At 41.2% G+C, this 20,488-nt stretch overlaps 1 protein-coding gene across 2 annotated transcripts in view; it reads right to left on the minus strand.

Moving 5' to 3' along the window:
• Positions 1–20,488, minus strand: part of vipr1b (vasoactive intestinal peptide receptor 1b) — a 351,937-nt gene that overhangs the window by 251,559 nt on the left and 79,890 nt on the right. For both annotated transcript variants that reach the window (XM_055928148.1, XM_055928149.1), the window contains exon 3: positions 2,942–3,061. In XM_055928148.1, the coding sequence (XP_055784123.1) occupies positions 2,942–3,061 (120 nt within the window). The remainder of the gene's footprint in view (positions 1–2,941; positions 3,062–20,488) is intronic.

Genomic DNA, 20,488 nt, shown 5'->3' on the forward strand with positions numbered 1-20,488 from the left:
TAACATATTGTGCATTGTCTCTTCGTGCGCAGGTACCTGAGAGTCCTGACTCCACCAAGGGTTAACATATTGTGCATTGTCTCTTCGTGCGCAGGTACCTGAGATCCCTGACTGCACCAAGGGTTAACATATTGTCCATTGTCTCTTCGTGCGCAGGTACCTGAGAGCCCTGACTGCACCAAGGGTTAACATATTGTCCATTGTCTCTTCGTGCGCAGGTACCTGAGAGCCCTGACTCCACCAAGGGTTAACATATTGTCCATTGTCTCTTCGTGCGCAGGTACCTGAGAGTCCTGACTCCACCAAGGGTTAACATATTGTGCATTGTCTCTTCGTGCGCAGGTACCTGAGAGCCCTGACTGCACCAAGGGTTAACATATTGTCCATTGTCTCTTCGTGCGCAGGTACCTGAGAGCCCTGACTCCACCAAGGGTTAACATATTGTCCATTGTCTCTTCGTGCGCAGGTACCTGAGAGTCCTGACTCCACCAAGGGTTAACATATTGTGCATTGTCTCTTCGTGCGCAGGTACCTGAGAGCCCTGACTGCACCAAGGGTTAACATATTGTGCATTGTCTCTTCGTGCGCAGGTACCTGAGAGCCCTGACTCCACCAAGGGTTAACATATTGTCCATTGTCTCTTCGTGCGCAGGTACCTGAGAGCCCTGAATCCACCAAGGGTTAACATATTGTCCATTGTCTCTTCGTGCGCAGGTACCTGAGAGCCCTGACTGCACCAAGGGTTAACATATTGTGCATTGTCTCTTCGTGTGCAGGTACCTGAGAGTCCTGACTCCACCAAGGGTTAACATATTGTGCATTGTCTCTTCGTGCGCAGGTACCTGAGAGTCCTGACTCCACCAAGGGTTAACATATTGTGCATTGTCTCTTCGTGCGCAGGTACCTGAGATCCCTGACTGCACCAAGGGTTAACATATTGTCCATTGTCTCTTCGTGCGCAGGTACCTGAGAGTCCTGACTCCACCAAGGGTTAACATATTGTCCATTGTCTCTTCGTGCGCAGGTACCTGAGATCCCTGACTGCACCAAGGGTTAACATATTGTCCATTGTCTCTTCGTGCGCAGGTACCTGAGAGCCCTGACTCCAGGGCAAATCAAAATGCAACAAGCAGACCTCCAGTTGTGTCAGTGTCCTCATTAAATTACACAACGCAGAACGAACCAAGCTACACATTCATCTCCATTTTGGATAGATAACGCTTCGTGTTTGTTTAATGTTTTCCAATTTTCCCAGAAGTCTATGGATTCTTCAATTACATTGAGCTGATTTCTGACGTGCTGTTCCTTCTTTTTCCGTAGTGTATTTCTGTATTGTTTTAGTGATTCACCATAGTGAAGGCGTAGACTCAGGGTTTCTGGGTCTCTATGTGTTTGATTGGAAAGGTTTCTACATTTCTTTCTTAGGTTTTTGCATTCTTCATCGATCAATTTGTCATTGTTGTTAATTTTCTTCGATTTTCTGCTTGACATTCTTAGATTTGATAGGAAAGTCAAATACACTGTTCAGGTTTTCTAATTTTACACCTTCACTATTACAGTGAAACGTTGTGCCCACTTTCCTTCCAGCTATAGCATTTCTTAATGTTACTCAGTTTCTTTGGCTTTGATGCCTCATGATTGAGTATGGCTCTGTTCAAGTAGACTGTGATTTTTCTGTGATCTGATAGGGGTGTCAGTGGGCTGACTGTGAACGCTCTGAGAGACTCTGGGTTGAGGTCAGTGATAACGTTGTCTACAGTACTACTGCCAAGAGATGAGCTATAGGTGAACCTACCGTAGGAGTCCCCTCGAAGCCATTGATTGGGTACATACTCAGCGTGCGACAGAGATGCAGGCCAGATGGAAGCCACTCCTCAGTAAAAGACCTGGCAACCAGCTCTTGGGAGAGTCTTAGTGGTTCCAAACTTCGTCCATTTAAGAATGATGGAGGCCACTGTTTTCTTGGGGACATTCAATGCTGCAGATTTTTTTTTTGGTACCTTTCCCCAGATCTGTGCCTCGACACAATCCTGTATCTGAGCTATTCGGACAATTCCGTCGACCTCATGGCTTGGTTTTTGCTCTGTCAACTTTATATAGACAGGTGTGTGCCTTTTGAAATCATATCCAATCATTTGAATTTACCACAGGTGGACTCCAATCAAGTTGTAGAAACATCTCAATGATGATCAATGGAAACAGGATGCACCTGAGCTCAATTTACAGTCTCATAGCAAAGGGTCTGAATGCTAATGTAAATAAGGTATTTCTGTTTTTTTAATTTTTTTAATACATTTGCAAACATTTCTAAAAAACAGTTTTTGCTTTGTCATTATGGGGCATGGTGGGTAGATTGCTGAGGATTTGTATTTACTTAATCAATTTTAGAATAAGTCTGTAACGTAACAAAATGTGGAAAAAGTCAAGGGGTCTGAATACTTTCCGAAGGCACTGCATAGTCTCTATTCTGTATTATCTGTATTCTGTATTCTCTGTATTATGTATTATATATTCTGTGTATTATATATATTCTGTATTCTGTATATTATTTATTTTATATGCTATATATTCTGTATTCTATATTCTGTGCTCTCTGTATTCTGTATATTATATTTATTATACATTCTGTGTATTCTATATTCTGTGTTCTGTATATTGTTTATTATATAGTCTGTATATTCTGTATTCTATATTCTACATTCTCTGTATTATGTATATTCTGTTTTATATATTCTATATTATGTATAATGTGTATTCTATATATTCTGTATTCTGTATATTCTTTATTTATATTATGTATTCTGTAGATATGTATATTCTGTATTCTATATATTCATTATGATATATTCTGTATTCTGCATTGTATAATAAGTAACGTTTACCTTTATATTTGACTATATGGTGGGAGAAGTAATATTTACCTTCATGAAGTAATGTTTACCTTTATGTTTGACTATATGGTCAGAGAAGTAACTGAAGTACTTAGGACACTTGATGGTGATGACCTCTCCCACCCTGGCAGACGGCCAACAAGCGATGATATCCCACTTCCCTTGACAACCTGCCCAGAGAAAGAGAGACATGAAAATTAGGATTACTGTACACGCACACGCACACGCACACGCACACACACACACACACACACACGTAGACACACACGTACACGCACACACACACACACCTGTTTGTCCATGGTTTCTGGAACCAGATGAGAATATTCACAACACAGAGAGAGTTATCCTGCCACCCCTACCACATGCTCTCAGACAACAAAAGTTTGGACACACCGACTCATTCAAGTATTTTTCTTTACTTTGACTAATTTCTACATTGTAGAATAATAGTTGTAGAATAATAGTTGTAGAATAATAGTTGTAGAATAATAGTGAAGACATTAAAACTACGAAATAACGCATTTGGAATCGTGTAGTAACCAAAAACAAATCCAAAAACATTTTATATTTGTAACGGTCGTCGGATGAAGAAGGATCGGACCAAAGCGCAGAGTGGGAAGTGTTCATGACTATTTATTTAACTGAACACTGAGATTATTTATTTACCTGAATAACAAGACAAAATAACAAAATGTAACAACACAAAACAGTTCTGTCTGGTGCAGACACAAAAACAGAAAACAACTACCCACAAAAACCATGTGGGAAAAAAGCTGCCTAAGTATGGTTCTCAATCGGAGACAACGATAGACAGCTGCCTCTGATTGAGAACCACACCCGGGCCAAACCCAAATCAGACCGTGATCAAACCAGAATAGAGACATAAAAAGCCCTCTACGGTCAGGGCGTGACAATATTTGAGATTCTTCAAAGAGACCACCCTTGGTCTTGATGACAGCTTTGGGTTAGGGTGAGTCTACACGCTTGGCATTCTCTTCACCAGGAATGCTTTTCCAACAGTCTTGAGATCCCACATATGCTGAGCACTTGTTGGCTGCTTTTCCTTCACTCTGTGGTCCAACTCATGCCAAACCATCTCAATTGGGTTGAGGTTGGGTGATTGTGGAGACCAGGTCATCTGATGCAGCACTCCATCACTCTCCTTGGTCAAATAGTCCTTACACAGCCTGGAGGTGTGTTGGGTCATTGTCCTGTTGAAAAAACAAATGATAGTCCCACTAAGAGCAAACCAGCTGGGATGGCGTATCGCTGCAGAATGCTGTGGTAGCCATGCTGGTTAAGTGTGCCTTGAATTCTAAATAAATCATTGACAGTGTCACCATCAAACCACGCCACACCATCACACCTCCTCCTCCATGCTTCACGGTGGGAACCACACATGCGGAAAGCATTTGTTCACCTACTCTGCGTCTCACAAAGACACAGAGGTTGGAACCAAAAATGTAAAATGTGGACTCATCAGACCAAAAGACAGATTTCCACCGGTCTAATGTCCATTGGTCGTCTTCCTTGGCCCAAACAAGTCTCTTCTTATTTTTGGTGTCCTTTAGTAGTGCTTTCTTTGCAGAAATTCAACCATGAAGGCCTGGTTCACGCCACATTCTCCTCTGAACAGTTGATGTTGACATGTGTCTGTTACTTGAACTATGTGAAGCATTAATTTAGGCTGCAATTTCTGAGTCTGGTAACTCTAATGAACTTATCCTCTGCAGCAGAGGTAACTGGGTCTTCCTTTCCAATCTGAGGCTGGTAACTCTAATGAACTTATCCTCTGAGCAGAGGTAACTCTGTGTCTTCCTTTCCAATCTGAGGCTGGTAACTCTAATAAACTTATCCTCTGCAGCAGAGGTAACTCTGGGTCTTCCTTTCCTGTGCCTGTCCTCATGAGAGCCAGTTTCATCACAGCGCTTGATGATTTTTGCGAAAGCACTTGAAGAAACTTTCAAGGTTCTTGACATTTTCAGGATTGACTGACCTTAATGTCTTAAAGTAATGATGGACTGTCATTTCTTTGCTTATTGTGAGCTGTTCTTGCCATAATATGGTCTTGGTCTTTTCCCAAATAGGGCTATCTTCTGTATATAGAGAGATACCATAGAGATAGAGATATGGAGTGATACCATAGAATAGAGATATAGAGAGATACCATATAAATATAACATAGAGATATGGCTTTCACTTCAGCAATAATAAATTCATGAACTTCTTTGAGGAAAAGATCATGATCATTAGAAAGCAAATTACGGAATCCTCTTTAAATCTGCGTATTCCTCCAAAGCTCACTTATCCTGAGTTTGCACAACTCTGCCAGGACCTAGGATCAAGGGACACACTCAAGTGTTTTAGTACTATATCTCTTGACACACAATGATGAAAATAATCATGGCCTCTAAACCTTCAAGCTACATACTGGACCCTATTCCAACTAAACTACTTAAAGAGCTGCTTCATGTGCTTGGCCCTCCTATGTTGAACATAATAAACGGCTCTCTATCCACCGCATGTGTACCAAACTCACTAAAAGTGGCAGTGATAAAGCCTCAATTGAAAAAGACAAACCTTGAACCAGGAAATATAAAAAACTATCGGCCTATATCGAATCTTCCATTCCTCTCAACAATTTTAGAAAAAGCTGTTACGCAGCAACTCACTGCCTTTCTGAAGACAAACAATGTATACGAAATGCTTCAGTCTGGTTTTAGACCCCATCATAGCACTGAGACTGCACTTGTGAAACTGGTAAATTAACTTTTAATGGCGTCAGACCGAGGCTCTGCATCTGTCCTCGTGCTCCTAGACCTTTGATACCATCGATCACCACATTCTTTTGGAGAGATTGGAAACCCAAATTGGTCTACACGGACAAGTTCTGGTCTGGTTTAGATCTTATCTGTCGGAAAGATATCAGTTTGTCTCTGGGAATGGTTTGTCCTCTGACAAATCAACTGTAAATTTCGGTGTTCCTCAAGGTTCCGTTTAGGACCACTATTGTTTTCACATTATATTTTACCTCTTGGGGATGTCATTCGAAAACATAATGTTAACTTTCACTGCTATGCGGATGACACACAGCTGAACATTTCAATGAAACATGGTGAAGCTCCAAAATTGCCCTCGCTAGAAGCCTGTGTTTCAGACATAAGGAAGTGGATGGCTGCAAACGTTCTACTTTTAAACTGGGACAAAACAGAGATGCTTGTTCTAGGTACCAAGAAACAAAGGGATCTTCTGTTGAATCTGACAAATAATCTTGATGGTTGTACAGTCGTCTCAAATAAAACAGTGAAGGACCTCGGCGTTACTCTGGACCCTGATCTCTCTTTTGACGAACATATCAAGACTGTTTCAAGGACAGCTTTTTTCCATCTACGTAACATTGCAAAAATCAGAAATGTTCTGTCCGAAAATGATGCAGAAAAATGTATCCATGCTTTTGTCACTTCTAGGTTAGACTACTGCAATGCTCTACCAAGGCTCATCTCTCCTCAGCAGCAGGAGTGAGAGAATGGGGCTGAAGCGCGAATTCGGGGTGTATTAGACATGACCAGCTATGGTAGACAGTCTCTCCTGGACACTTTGGCCCTTGCAGCGCAACGGGAACCACTACTTCAAGGTCTCAAAGCGAGTGACGTCACCGAATGAAACGCTATTAGCGCACCACCGCTAACTAGCTAGCCATTTCACATCCGTTACACTCACCCCCCTTTCAACCTCCTCCTTTTCCGCAGCAACCAGTGATCCGGGTCAACAGCATCAATGTCACAGTATAACTTTACGTCGTCCCCTCGCCCCGACCCGGGCGCGAACCAGGGACCCTCTGCACACATCAACAACAGTCACCCACGAAGCCTCGTTATTAATCGGCTTTTCATCTTTGTTATCGGCCAAATACCGGCAATTACCAACTAAGGGAAACCCTGGAGCATTTTCCCATCAGAGTTGTGTTTCCATCAAATTGACTTGTTGCAGATAAAAGTCCTGCTGAGGTATAAATTCCCATGTAACAAATAAAAATCTAAGTTAAATGGGTTTCCATGGCATATTCAACTCTAGGCCTACTGATGGTTTTGTCACAAAGAATGTTGTGTGGGTTTATTTAATGTGCCCACTCTGGTATTGGCACTTGTGCTCAGATGGCAGATACAGCGCAGGTATAGCCTACTACTGTCACGCCCTGATCTGTTTCACCTGTCCTTGTGATTGTCTCCACTCCCTCCAGGTGTCGCTTATTTTCCCCAGTGTATTTATCCCTGTGTTTCCTGTCTCTCTGTGCCAGTTCGTCCTGTACGTTTTTCCAAGTCAACCTTCGTTTTTCCCGTTGTCCTACTTTTGCTATTCTCTCTTTTTCTAGTCCTCCCGGTTTTGACCCTTGCCTGTTTCTGGACGTTGTACCCGCCTGCCTGACCATTCTGCCTGCCTTGACCTCGAGCCTGTCTGCCTGACCATTCTGCCTGCCTTGACCACGAGCCTGTCTGCCACTCTGTACCTCCTGGACTCTGATCTGGTTTTTGACCTTTTTGCCTGTCCACGACCATTCTCTTGCCTACTCCTATTGGATTAATAAACATTGTAAGACTCCAACCATCTGCCTCCTGTGTCTGCATCTGGGTCTCGCCTTGTGACATGATAACTACATGATGAGGTTAGTACGTACAAAAGCGTGAGATTATTGTTATTTGTCAAAATGGAAGCCAAGCATGGATCATCACGTCACCAGAATAAGACCCTCAATATTTATTGGAAAGGAGCCTCAAGATCATCACTGTGTACTTTCACCTCCCTGTGAAGTTCATCATAACTCCTCTGTAGAATAATAAACGGCTTTCCCAAGATGCAATTTTGTTATTGGCCATGTAGGCTACTTCACTCACATTAAATAGTTGGATGGAATCCTGTTTAATATCAAGATATTTTGAGGATGCTGGAATTACATTTCGGATGAACGTGCGCATGAGTAAAGGAGACTTTTGAAGTAGTTGTAACGGTCCTGACCTGTTATGTTGTTTTTGTATGTGTTTAGGTCAGGGCATGTGTTTTGGGTGGGCAGTCTATGTTATCTGTTTCTATGTTGGTTTTGGTTGCCTGGTATGGCTCTTAATTAGAGGCAGGTGTTTTGCGTTCTCCTCTAATTGAGAGTCATATTTAGGTAGGGTGTTCTCACTGTTTGTTGGTGGGTGATTGTCTCCTGTGTCTGTGTCGATGTTACACCATACGGGAATGTTTCGGTTTGTTCGTGCGTTTATGTAGTCTGTTCCTGTGTCAGCGTGCTTCGTGTATTTGTAAGTTCGTTTGTTCAGGTCTGTCTACATCGTTTTGTTATTTTGTTAGTTATATCAAGTATAGTTCGTTTTCGTCTTTGTCTGTTTTGTTTATTTAATAAATCATCATGTATTCACAACCCGCTGCGCCTTGGCTCGATCACTACTCCACCTCTTCTTATGAAGAGAGAGAGGAACGCCGTTACAGTAGTCTAATCAGATTAAAACATTGTGACTGGTTGTGTTTACGCCACAAATAAAAGGTGATCCATTTTATTAAAAGTGAAATTATAAAAATGTAGGCTATATTAAAGTGTTATGTTCTAGGTGTGCCGCTCGGATTGGAGATGAGGCAGAACGCATGTTTCCTGAAAAACGGCCTGCTGGGATCATATGTGGCCACGTTATTATAGGACGACTCGGGAGGATGATAATCTGAGTGCATTATGTATCAGAAGTTAAAATACAGCCAGACTACTACTGGGTCTTTCTAGACCTTATCAACTGTCCAGAGTAGACCCACTACTGATCCTTATCAACTGTCCAGAGTAGACCCACTACTGATCCTTATCAACTGTCCAGAGTAGACCCACTACTGATCCTTATCAACTGTCCAGAGTAGACCCACTACTGATCCTTATCAACTGTCCAGAGTAGACCCACTACTGATCCTTATCAACTGTCCAGAGTAGACCCACTACTGATCCTTATCAACTGTCCAGAGTAGACCCACTACTGATCCTTATCAACTGTCCAGAGTAGACCCACTACTGATCCTTATCAACTGTCCAGAGTAGACCCACTACTGATCCTTATCAACTGTCCAGAGTAGACCCACTACTGATCCTTATCAACTGTCCAGAGTAGACCTACTACTGATCCTTATCAACTGTCCAGAGTAGACCCACTACTGATCCTTATCAACTGTCCAGAGTAGACCCACTACTGATCCTTATCAACTGTCCAGAGTAGACCCACTACTGATCCTTATCAACTGTCCAGAGTAGACCCACTACTGATCCTTATCAACTGTCCAGAGTAGACCCACTACTGATCCTTATCAACTGTCCAGAGTAGACCCACTACTGATCCTTATCAACTGTCCAGAGTAGACCCACTACTGATCCTTATCAACTGTCCAGAGTAGACCCACTACTGATCCTTATCAACTGTCCAGAGTAGACCCACTACTGATCCTTATCAACTGTCCAGAGTAGACCCACTACTGATCCTTATCAACTGTCCAGAGTAGACCTACTACTGATCCTTATCAACTGTCCAGAGTAGACCCACTACTGATCCTTATCAACTGTCCAGAGTAGACCCACTACTGATCCTTATCATCTGTAGAGAGTAGACCCACTACTGATCCTTATCAACTGTCTAGAGTAGACCCACTACTGATCCTTATCAACTGTCCAGAGTAGACCCACTACTGATCCTTATCAACTGTCCAGAGTAGACCCACTACTGATCCTTATCAACTGTCCAGAGTAGACCCACTACTGATCCTTATCAACTGTCCAGAGTAGACCCACTACTGATCCTTATCAACTGTCCAGAGTAGACCCACTACTGATCCTTATCAACTGTCCAGAGTAGACCCACTACTGATCCTTATCAACTGTCCAGAGTAGACCCACTACTGATCCTTATCAACTGTCCAGAGTAGACCCACTACTGATCCTTATCAACTGTCCAGAGTAGACCCACTACTGATCCTTATCAACTGTCCAGAGTAGACCCACTACTGATCCTTATCAACTGTCCAGAGTAGACCCACTACTGATCCTTATCAACTGTCCAGAGTAGACCCACTACTGATCCTTATCAACTGTCCAGAGTAGACCCACTACTGATCCTTATCAACTGTCCAGAGTAGACCTACTACTGATCCTTATCAACTGTCCAGAGTAGACCCACTACTGATCCTTATCAACTGTCCAGAGTAGACCCACTACTGATCCTTATCATCTGTAGAGAGTAGACCCACTACTGATCCTTATCAACTGTCCAGAGTAGACCCACTACTGATCCTTATCAACTGTCCAGAGTAGACCCACTACTGATCCTTATCAACTGTCCAGAGTAGACCCACTACTGATCCTTATCAACTGTAGAGAGTACACCCACTACTGATCCTTATCATCTGTAGAGAGTAGACCCACTACTGATCCTTATCAACTGTCCAGAGTAGACCCACTACTGATCCTTATCGACTGTCCAGAGTAGACCCACTACTGATCCTTATCGACTGTCCAGAGTAGACCCACTACTGATCCTTATCAACTGTCCAGAGCAGACCCACTACTGATCCTTATCAACTGTCCAGAGTAGACCCACTACTGATCCTTATCATCTGTAGAGAGTAGACCCACTACTGATCCTTATCGACTGTCCAGAGTAGACCCACTACTGATCCTTATCATCTGTAGAGAGTAGACCCACTACTGATCCTTATCGACTGTCCAGAGTAGACCCACTACTGATCCTTATCAACTGTCCACAGTAGACCCACTACTGATCCTTATCAACTGTCCAGAGTAGATCCACTACTGATCCTTATCAACTGTCCAGAGTAGACCCACTACTGATCCTTATCAACTGTCCAGAGTAGACCCACTACTGATCCTTATCAACTGTCCAGAGTAGACCCACTACTGATCCTTATCAACTGTCCAGAGTAGACCCACTACTGATCCTTATCAACTGTCCAGAGTAGACCCACTACTGATCCTTATCAACTGTCCAGAGTAGACCCACCACTGATCCTTATCAACTGTCCAGAGTAGACCCACTACTGATCCTTATCAACTGTCCAGAGTAGACCCACTACTGATCCTTATCAACTGTCCAGAGTAGACCCACTACTGATCCTTATCAACTGTCCAGAGTAGACTCACTACTGATCCTTATCAACTGTCCAGAGTAGACCCACTACTGATCCTTATCAACTGTCCAGAGTAGACCCACTACTGATCCTTATCAACTGTCCAGAGTAGACCCACTACTGATCCTTATCAACTGTCCAGAGTAGACCCACTACTGATCCTTATCAACTGTCCAAAGTAGACCCACTACTGATCCTTATCAACTGTCTAGAGTAGACCCACTACTGATCCTTATCAACTGTCTAGAGTAGACCCACTACTGATCCTTATCAACTGTCCAGAGTAGACCCACTACTGATCCTTATCAACTGTCCAGAGTAGACCCACTACTGATCCTTATCATCTGTAGAGAGTAGACCCACTACTGATCCTTATCAACTGTCCAGAGTAGACCCACTACTGATCCTTATCAACTGTCCAGAGTAGACCCACTACTGATCCTTATCAACTGTCCAGAGTAGACCCACTACTGATCCTTATCAACTGTCCAGAGTAGACCCACTACTGATCCTTATCAACTGTAGAGAGTACACCCACTACTGATCCTTATCATCTGTAGAGAGTAGACCCACTACTGATCCTTATCAACTGTAGAGAGTACACCCACTACTGATCCTTATCATCTGTAGAGAGTAGACCCACTACTGATCCTTATACTGATCCTTATCAACTGTCCAGAGTAGACCCACTACTGATCCTTATCAACTGTCCAGAGTAGACCCACCACTGATCCTTATCAACTGTCCAGAGTAGACCCACTACTGATCCTTATCAACTGTCCAGAGTAGACCCACTACTGATCCTTATCAACTGTCCAGAGTAGACCCACTACTGATCCTTATCAACTGTCCAGAGTAGACTCACTACTGATCCTTATCAACTGTCCAGAGTAGACCCACTACTGATCCTTATCAACTGTCCAGAGTAGACCCACTACTGATCCTTATCAACTGTCCAGAGTAGACCCACTACTGATCCTTATCAACTGTCCAGAGTAGACCCACTACTGATCCTTATCAACTGTCCAAAGTAGACCCACTACTGATCCTTATCAACTGTCTAGAGTAGACCCACTACTGATCCTTATCAACTGTCTAGAGTAGACCCACTACTGATCCTTATCAACTGTCCAGAGTAGACCCACTACTGATCCTTATCAACTGTCCAGAGTAGACCCACTACTGATCCTTATCATCTGTAGAGAGTAGACCCACTACTGATCCTTATCAACTGTCCAGAGTAGACCCACTACTGATCCTTATCAACTGTCCAGAGTAGACCCACTACTGATCCTTATCAACTGTCCAGAGTAGACCCACTACTGATCCTTGTCAACTGTCCAGAGTAGACCCACTACTGATCCTTATCAACTGTCCAGAGTAGACCCACTACTGATCCTTATCAACTGTCCAGAGTAGACCCACTACTGATCCTTATCAACTGTCCAGAGTAGACCCACTACTGATCCTTATCAACTGTCCAGAGTAGACCCACTACTGATCCTTATCAACTGTCCAGAGTAGACCCACTACTGATCCTTATCAACTGTCCAGAGTAGACCCACTACTGATCCTTATCAACTGTCCAGAGTAGACCCACTACTGATCCTTATCAACTGTCCAGAGTAGACCCACTACTGATCCTTATCAACTGTCCAGAGTAGACCCACTACTGATCCTTATCAACTGTCCAGAGTAGCCATGGCTGCCTTCCAAGCAATGGGAACCTCCCCAGAGAGGAGAGACAGGTTAAAAAGGTCAGAGAAAGGCTTGGTGATGATAGGGGCAGCAACCTTAAAGGAGAAAGGGTCTAAACCATCTGACCCAGATATTTTTTGGGGGTCAAGTTTAAGGCGCTCCTTTAGCACCATGGTCTCAGTGACCGCCTGCAGGTAGAAACTTTGTAGCGGGGCAGGGGAAAAAGAGGGAGGTGCATCGGGGATAGTCGCATTAGAAGGGGTGGGAGATTAGGAAATGTTGAATAGTCAAATAGGTATCCTGACTTAATGAAGTGGTGATTAAAAATCAGCCATGTGCTGCTGGTTAGTAACAACCACATCATCAACCTGTTGAGGATGGGGGCGCTGTTGTGACTATTTATGCTAATCGTGTAATTTTTGAAACGGCTTCCCACAAAATCCTTGATCGTACAATATGCATATTATTATTATTATTGGTTAGAAAACAGTCTATAGTTTCTATAGGAGTTGAAATTGTCTCTAAGTGGAACAGAGCCCATTCTACAGCAATTTCCCTGACATGGAGTCAGATTTCAGAAATGTTGGCCACTGTTCTGAAGTCAGTTAAAAGGGCACTGTTATTGCTATGACTATACGGACACTGCTTACGTCTTCCCCTGGATGCCTTTACGTGATGACGATTTCAATGGGGTCGATTGCGCGTTCACAGGCACTATAAATTAAAAAACCCTGTAGCTAGCAAGTCTTTTCTTGGTGCGTAACGCGCGTGGAGGACACCGACCCGCTCCTGTTCCAAGCATTAGTTTAGCCTGTTATATTTCTCCGGTCATCTTTTTACTCGTTATAGGAGTTAAAAACATCATAAGGTAGTTCATTTAAAGCGTTTTATAGCAATTTATATCCGTTTAGTGCGATTTTGGGACATTTATTTTTGAAACGCTGTGAATAGCTGGGCACGCTTTTCAGTTCATCCCGAACGCAGTTGGCATTTCCACATGGCAAGAGGACAGCTTTCCACCAAAAGACGATTACTCCCAAGAAAGGATCCTTTGCCCAAGATACTGATGGAAGAACAGCTCAAAGTAGGACATTTTTATTATGATAAATCGTGTTTCTGTCGAAAAATGTTAGTGGCTTAGGACGCCATGTTTTTTGACGTAGCTTCGCTTGGCGCAAACTGTATTGAAAAGTAAGGATAATTTAAAAAATGTAATTCCGCAATTGTATTAAGAATTAAATTGTCTATCAATCCCTGTCCACCCTATATTTTTTAGTCACGTTTATGAGTATTTATGTATAAGAGTAGATCACTGTCTAAGTGGCGCAAGGACATTTTCTGACCAGCTGAGCTACATTTCACATTGTCTAACCATGATTTTGGTGGCTAAATATAAACATTTTCGATCAAACTCTATATGGATTGTGTAATATGATGTTACAGGAGTGTCATCGGAAGAATTCTGAGAAGGTTAGTGAAAAAATTAATATATTTTGGCGATGTTGACTTTTATCGCTCACTTTGGCTAGAATCAATGCTGGGCTGCTATGTGCTATGTGCTATGCTAATATAACGATGTATTGTGTTTTCGCTGTAAGACACTTAGAAAATCTGAAATATTGTCTGTATTCACAGGATCTGTGTCTTTCGATTAGTGTATGCTGTGTATTTTTACGAAATGTTTGATGATTAGTAGTTAGGTAAACACGTTGCTCATTGTAATTATTCTAGTCCATTTGTGACGGTGGGTGCAATTGTAAACTATGCCATCTACCTGAAATATGCACATTTTTCTAACAACCTATCCTATACCATAAATATGTTATCAGACTGTCATCTGATGAGTTTTTTTGTTGGTTAGGGGCTATAAATATCTTAGTTTAGCCGAATTGGTGATAGCTACTGGTGTTGGTGGACAAATAAAAGATGGTGGATTATGCTAATGTGTTTTTAGGTAATAGATGTACATCTTTACATATTGTGTCTTCCCTGTAAAACATTTTAAAAATCGGACATGTTGACTGGATTCACAAGATCTGTGTCTTTCATTAGTTGTATTGGACTTTAATGTGTGAAAGTTAAATATTTAAAAAAATATTTTTTTTGAATTTCGCGGCACTGGTTTTTCAGTGGGGGGGGGGGGGGGGAGTGCCGCTAGCGGCACGCTCATCCTAGACAGGTTTTAAGGGACATGGGCAGCTATGAGGAGGAGGGTTTATTATCCAGGGCTTTAAGACCTTTCCAGAACTTCTTGGGGTTAGACCCACAGACAGAGAACTTCTCCTTAAAGTAACTGACTTTGGCCTTCTGGATAGCCTGAGTGCACTTATTTCTCATTTGCCTGAACGAGAGGCAGTCAGCCTGAGTATGTGTGTGCCGAGCCTTTCGGCAAATGGAATTTTTGAGATGAAGTAAGTCTGCAAGATCACGGTCGAACTAGGGGCTGAACCTGTTTTAAATTCAAATGTTCTTTAACAATATCACAATTAACAATATCACTGAAAATGTAAAAAAAATAAGGTCCAAGCAAAAATAAACCACAACCACAGAGGGAATATAAACCAGGATATAAACCAGGATATAAACTAGGGGAAAAGAGGGAATATAAACCAGGATATAAACCAGGATATAAACCAGGGGAAAAGAGGGAATATAAACCAGGATATAAACCAGGATATAAACCAGGATATAAAACAGGATATAAACCAGGGGAAAAGAGGGAATAAAAACCAGGATATAAACCAGGATATAAACCAGGGGATAAGGGTAAATATAAACCAGGAAATAAACCAGGGGAAAAGAGGGAATATAAACCAGGATATAAACCAGGGGAAAAGAGGGAAAATAAACCAGAATATAAACCAGGATATAAACCAGGATGTAAACCAGGGGAAAAGAGGGAAAATAAACCAGGATATAAACCAGGATATAAACCAGGGGAAAAGAGGGAACATAAACCAGGATATAAACCAGGATATAAACCAGGGGAAAAGGGTGAATATAAACCAGGATATAAACCAGGGGAAAAGAGGGAACATAAACCAGGATATAAACCAGGATATAAACCAGGATATAAACCAGGGGAAAAGAGGGAATATAAACCAGGATATAAACCAGGGGGAAAAAAGGAATATAAACCAGGATATAAACCAGGGGATAAGAGGGAATATAAACCAGGATATAAACCAGGATATAAACCAGGATATAAACCAGGATATAAACCAGGGGAAAAGAGGGAATATAAACCAGGGGGAAAAAAGGAATATAAACCAGGATATAAACCAGGATATAAACCAGGGGGAAAAGAGGGAACATAAACCAGGATATAAACCAGGATATAAACCAGGGGAAAAGAGGGAATATAAACCAGGATATAAACCAGGATATAAACCAGGATATAAACCAGGGGATAATAGGGAATATAAACCAGGATATAAACCAGGATATAAACCAGGATGTAAACCAGGATGTAAACCAGGGGAAAAGAGGGAATATAAACCAGGATATAAACCAGGATATAAACCAGGATATAAACCAGGATATAAACCAGGGGAAAAGAGGGAATATAAACCAGGATATAAACCAGGGGAAAAGAGGGAACATAAACCAGGAAATAAACCAGGGGAAAAGAGAGAACATAAACCAGGATATAAACCAGGATATAAACCAAGGGAAAAGAGGGAATATAAACCAGGATATAAACCAGGATATAAACCAGGGGAAAAGAGGGAACATAAACCAGGATATAAACCAGGGGAAAAGAGGGAACATAAACCAGGATATAAACCAGGATATAAACCAGGGGAAAAGAGGGAATATAAACCAGGATATAAACCAGGATATAAACCAGGATATAAACCAGGATATAAACCAGGATATAAACCAAGGGAAAAGAGGGAATATAAACCAGGATATAAACCAGGATATAAACCAGGGAAAAAGAGGGAATATAAACCAGGATATAAACCAGGATATAAACCAGGATATAAACCAGGATATAAACCAGGGGAAAAGAGGGAATATAAACCAGGATATAAACCAGGATATAAACCAGGGGAAAAGAGGGAATATAAACCAGGATATAAACCAGGATATAAACCAGGGGATAAGGGTGAATATAAACCAGGATATAAACCAGGGGAAAAGAGGGAATATAAACCAGGATATAAACCAGGGGAAAAGAGGGAAAATAAACCAGAATATAAACCAGGATATAAACCAGGATATAAACCAGGATGTAAACCAGGGGAAAATAGGGAACATAAACCAGGATATAAACCAGGATATAAACCAGGGGAAAAGGGTGAATATAAACCAGGATATAAACCAGGGGAAAAGACGGAACATAAACCAGGATATAAACCAGGATATAAACCAGGGGAAAAGAGGGAATATAAACCAGGATATAAACCAGGATATAAACCAGGGGAAAAGAGGGAATATAAACCAGGATATAAACCAGGATATAAACCAGGATATAAACCAGGGGATAATAGGGAATATAAACCAGGATATAAACCAGGGGAAAAGAGGGAATATAAACCAGGATATAAACCAGGGGGAAAAGAGGGAATATAAACCAGGATATAAACCAGGGGGAAAAGAGTGAATATAAACCAGGATATAAACCAGGGGAAAAGAGGGAACATAAACCAGGATATAAACCAGGATATAAACCAGGATATAAACCAGGGGAAAAGAGGGAATATAAACCAGGATATAAACCAGGATATAAACCAGGGGAAAAGAGGGAATATAAACCAAGATATAAACCAAGATATAAACCAGGGGAAAAGAGGGAACATAAACCAAGATATAAACCAGGGGGAAAAAAGGAATATAAACCAGGATATAAACCAGGATATAAACCAGGATATAAACCAGGATATAAACCAGGGGATAATAGGGAATATAAACCAGGATATAAACCAGGGGAAAAGAGGGAATATAAACCAAGATATAAACCAGGGGGAAAAAAGGAATATAAACCAGGATATAAACCAGGATATAAACCAGGGGATAATAGGGAATATAAACCAGGATATAAACCAGGGGAAAAGAGGGAACATAAACCAGGATATAAACCAGGATATAAACCAGGGGAAAAGAGGGAACATAAACCAGGAAATAAACCAGGGGAAAAGAGGGAACATAAACCAGGATATAAACCAGGATATAATCCAGGGGAAAAGAGGGAATATAAACCAGGATATAAACCAGGATATAAACCAGGGGAAAAGAGGGAACATAAACCAGGATATAAACCAGGGGAAAAGAGGGAACATAAACCAGGATATAAACCAGGGGAAAAGAGGGAATATAAACCAGGATATAAACCAGGATATAAACCAGGATATAAACCAGGATATAAACCAGGGGAAAAGAGGGAATATAAACCAGGATATAAACCAGGATATAAACAAGGATATAAACCAGGATATAAACCAGGGGAAAAGAGGGAATATTAACCAGGATATAAACCAGGGGAAAAGAGGGAATATAAACCAGGATATAAACCAGGATATAAACCAGGGGAAAAGAGGGAACATAAACCAGGATATACACCAGGATATAAACCAGGATATAAACCAGGGGATAAGAGGGAATATAAACCAGGATATAAACCTGGGGAAAAGAGGGAATATAAACCAGGATATAAACCAGGATATAAACCAGGATATAAACCAGGATATAAACCAGGGGAAAAGAGGGAATATAAACCAGGATATAAACCAGGATATAAACCAGGGGGAAAGAGGGAATATAAACCAGGATATAAACCAGGATATAAACCAGGGGAAAAGAGGGAACATAAACCAGGATATAAACCAGGGGAAAAGAGGGAACATAAACCAGGATATAAACCAGGATATAAACCAGGGGAAAAGAGGGAACATAAACTAGGATATAAACCAGGGGAAAAGCGGGAATATAAACCAGGATATAAACCAGGGGAAAAGAGGAAACAAAAACCAGGATATAAACCAGGATATAAACCAGGGGAAAAGAGGGAACATAAACTAGGATATAAACCAGGGGATAAGAGGGAATATAAACCAGGGGAAAAGAGGGAATATAAACCAGGATATAAACCAGCATATAAACCAGGATATAAACCAGGATGTAAACCAGGGGAAAAGAGGGAATATAAACCAGAATATAAACCAGGGGAAAAGAGGGAATATAAACCAGGATATAAACCAGGATATAAACCAGGGGAAAAGAGGGAATATAAACCAGGATATAAACCAGGATATAAACCAGAATATAAACCAGGGGAAAAGAGGGAATATAAACCAGGATATAAACCAGGATATAAACCAGGATATAAACCAGGATATAAACCAGGGGAAAAGAGGGAATATAAACCAGGATATTAACCAGAGGAAAAGAGGGAATATAAACCAGGATATAAACCAGGATGTAAACCAGGGGAAAAGAGGGGATATAAACCAGGATATAAACCAGGATATAAATCAGGATATAAACCAGGGGAAAAGAGGGAATATAAACCAGGATATAAACCAGGATATAAACCAGGGGAAAAGAGGGAATATAAACCAGGATATAAACCAGGATATAAACCAGGGGAAAAGAGGGAATATAAACCAGGATATAAACCAGGGGATAAGGGTGAATATAAACCAGGATATAAACCATGGGAAAAGAGGGAATATAAACCAGGATATAAACCAGGGGAAAAGAGAGAAAATAAAACAGAATATAAACCAGGAAATAAACCAGGATATAAACCAGGATGTAAACCAGGGGAAAAGAGGGAAAATAAACCAGGATATAAACCAGGATATAAACCAGGGGAAAAGAGGGAACATAAACCAGGATATAAACCAGGATATAAACCAGGGGAAAAGGGTGAATATAAACCAGGATATAAACCAGGGGAAAAGAGGGAACATAAACCAGGATATAAACCAGGATATAAACCAGGATATAAACCAGGGGAAAAGAGGGAATATAAACCAGGATATAAACCAGGATATAAACCAGGATATAAACCAGGATATAAACCAGGATATAAACCAGGATATAAACCAGGGGAAAAGAGGGAATATAAACCAGGATATAAACCAGGATATAAACCAGGATATAAACCAGGGGAAAAGAGGGAATATAAACCAGGATATAAACCAGGATATAAACCAGAATATAAACCAGGGAAAAAGAGGGAATATAAACCAGGATATAAACCAGGATATAAACCAGGATATAAACCAGGATATAAACCAGGGGAAAAGAGGGAATATAAACCAGGATATAAACCAGAGGAAAAGAGGGAATATAAACCAGGATATAAACCAGGATGTAAACCAGGGGAAAAGAGGGAATATAAACCAGGATATAAACAAGGATATAAACCAGAATATAAATCACGATATAAACCAGGGGAAAAGAGGGAATATAAACCAGGGGAAAAGAGGGAATATAAACCAGAATATAAACCAGGATATAAACCAGGGGAAAAGAGGGAACATAAACCAGGATATAAACCAGGGGAAAAGAGGGAATATAAACCAGGATATAAACCAGGGGAAAAGAGGGAATATAAACCAGAATATAAACCAGGATATAAACCAGGATATAAACCAGGATATAAACCAGGGGAAAAGAGGGAATATAAACCAGGACATAAACCAGGATATAAACCAGGATATAAACCAGGATATAAACCAGGGGAAAAGAGGGAATATAAACCAGGATATAAACCA

The sequence above is a fragment of the Salvelinus fontinalis genome, chromosome 7 (genome assembly GCF_029448725.1).
Source record: "Salvelinus fontinalis isolate EN_2023a chromosome 7, ASM2944872v1, whole genome shotgun sequence".
In the NCBI taxonomy this organism is placed as follows: Eukaryota; Metazoa; Chordata; class Actinopteri; order Salmoniformes; family Salmonidae; genus Salvelinus; species Salvelinus fontinalis.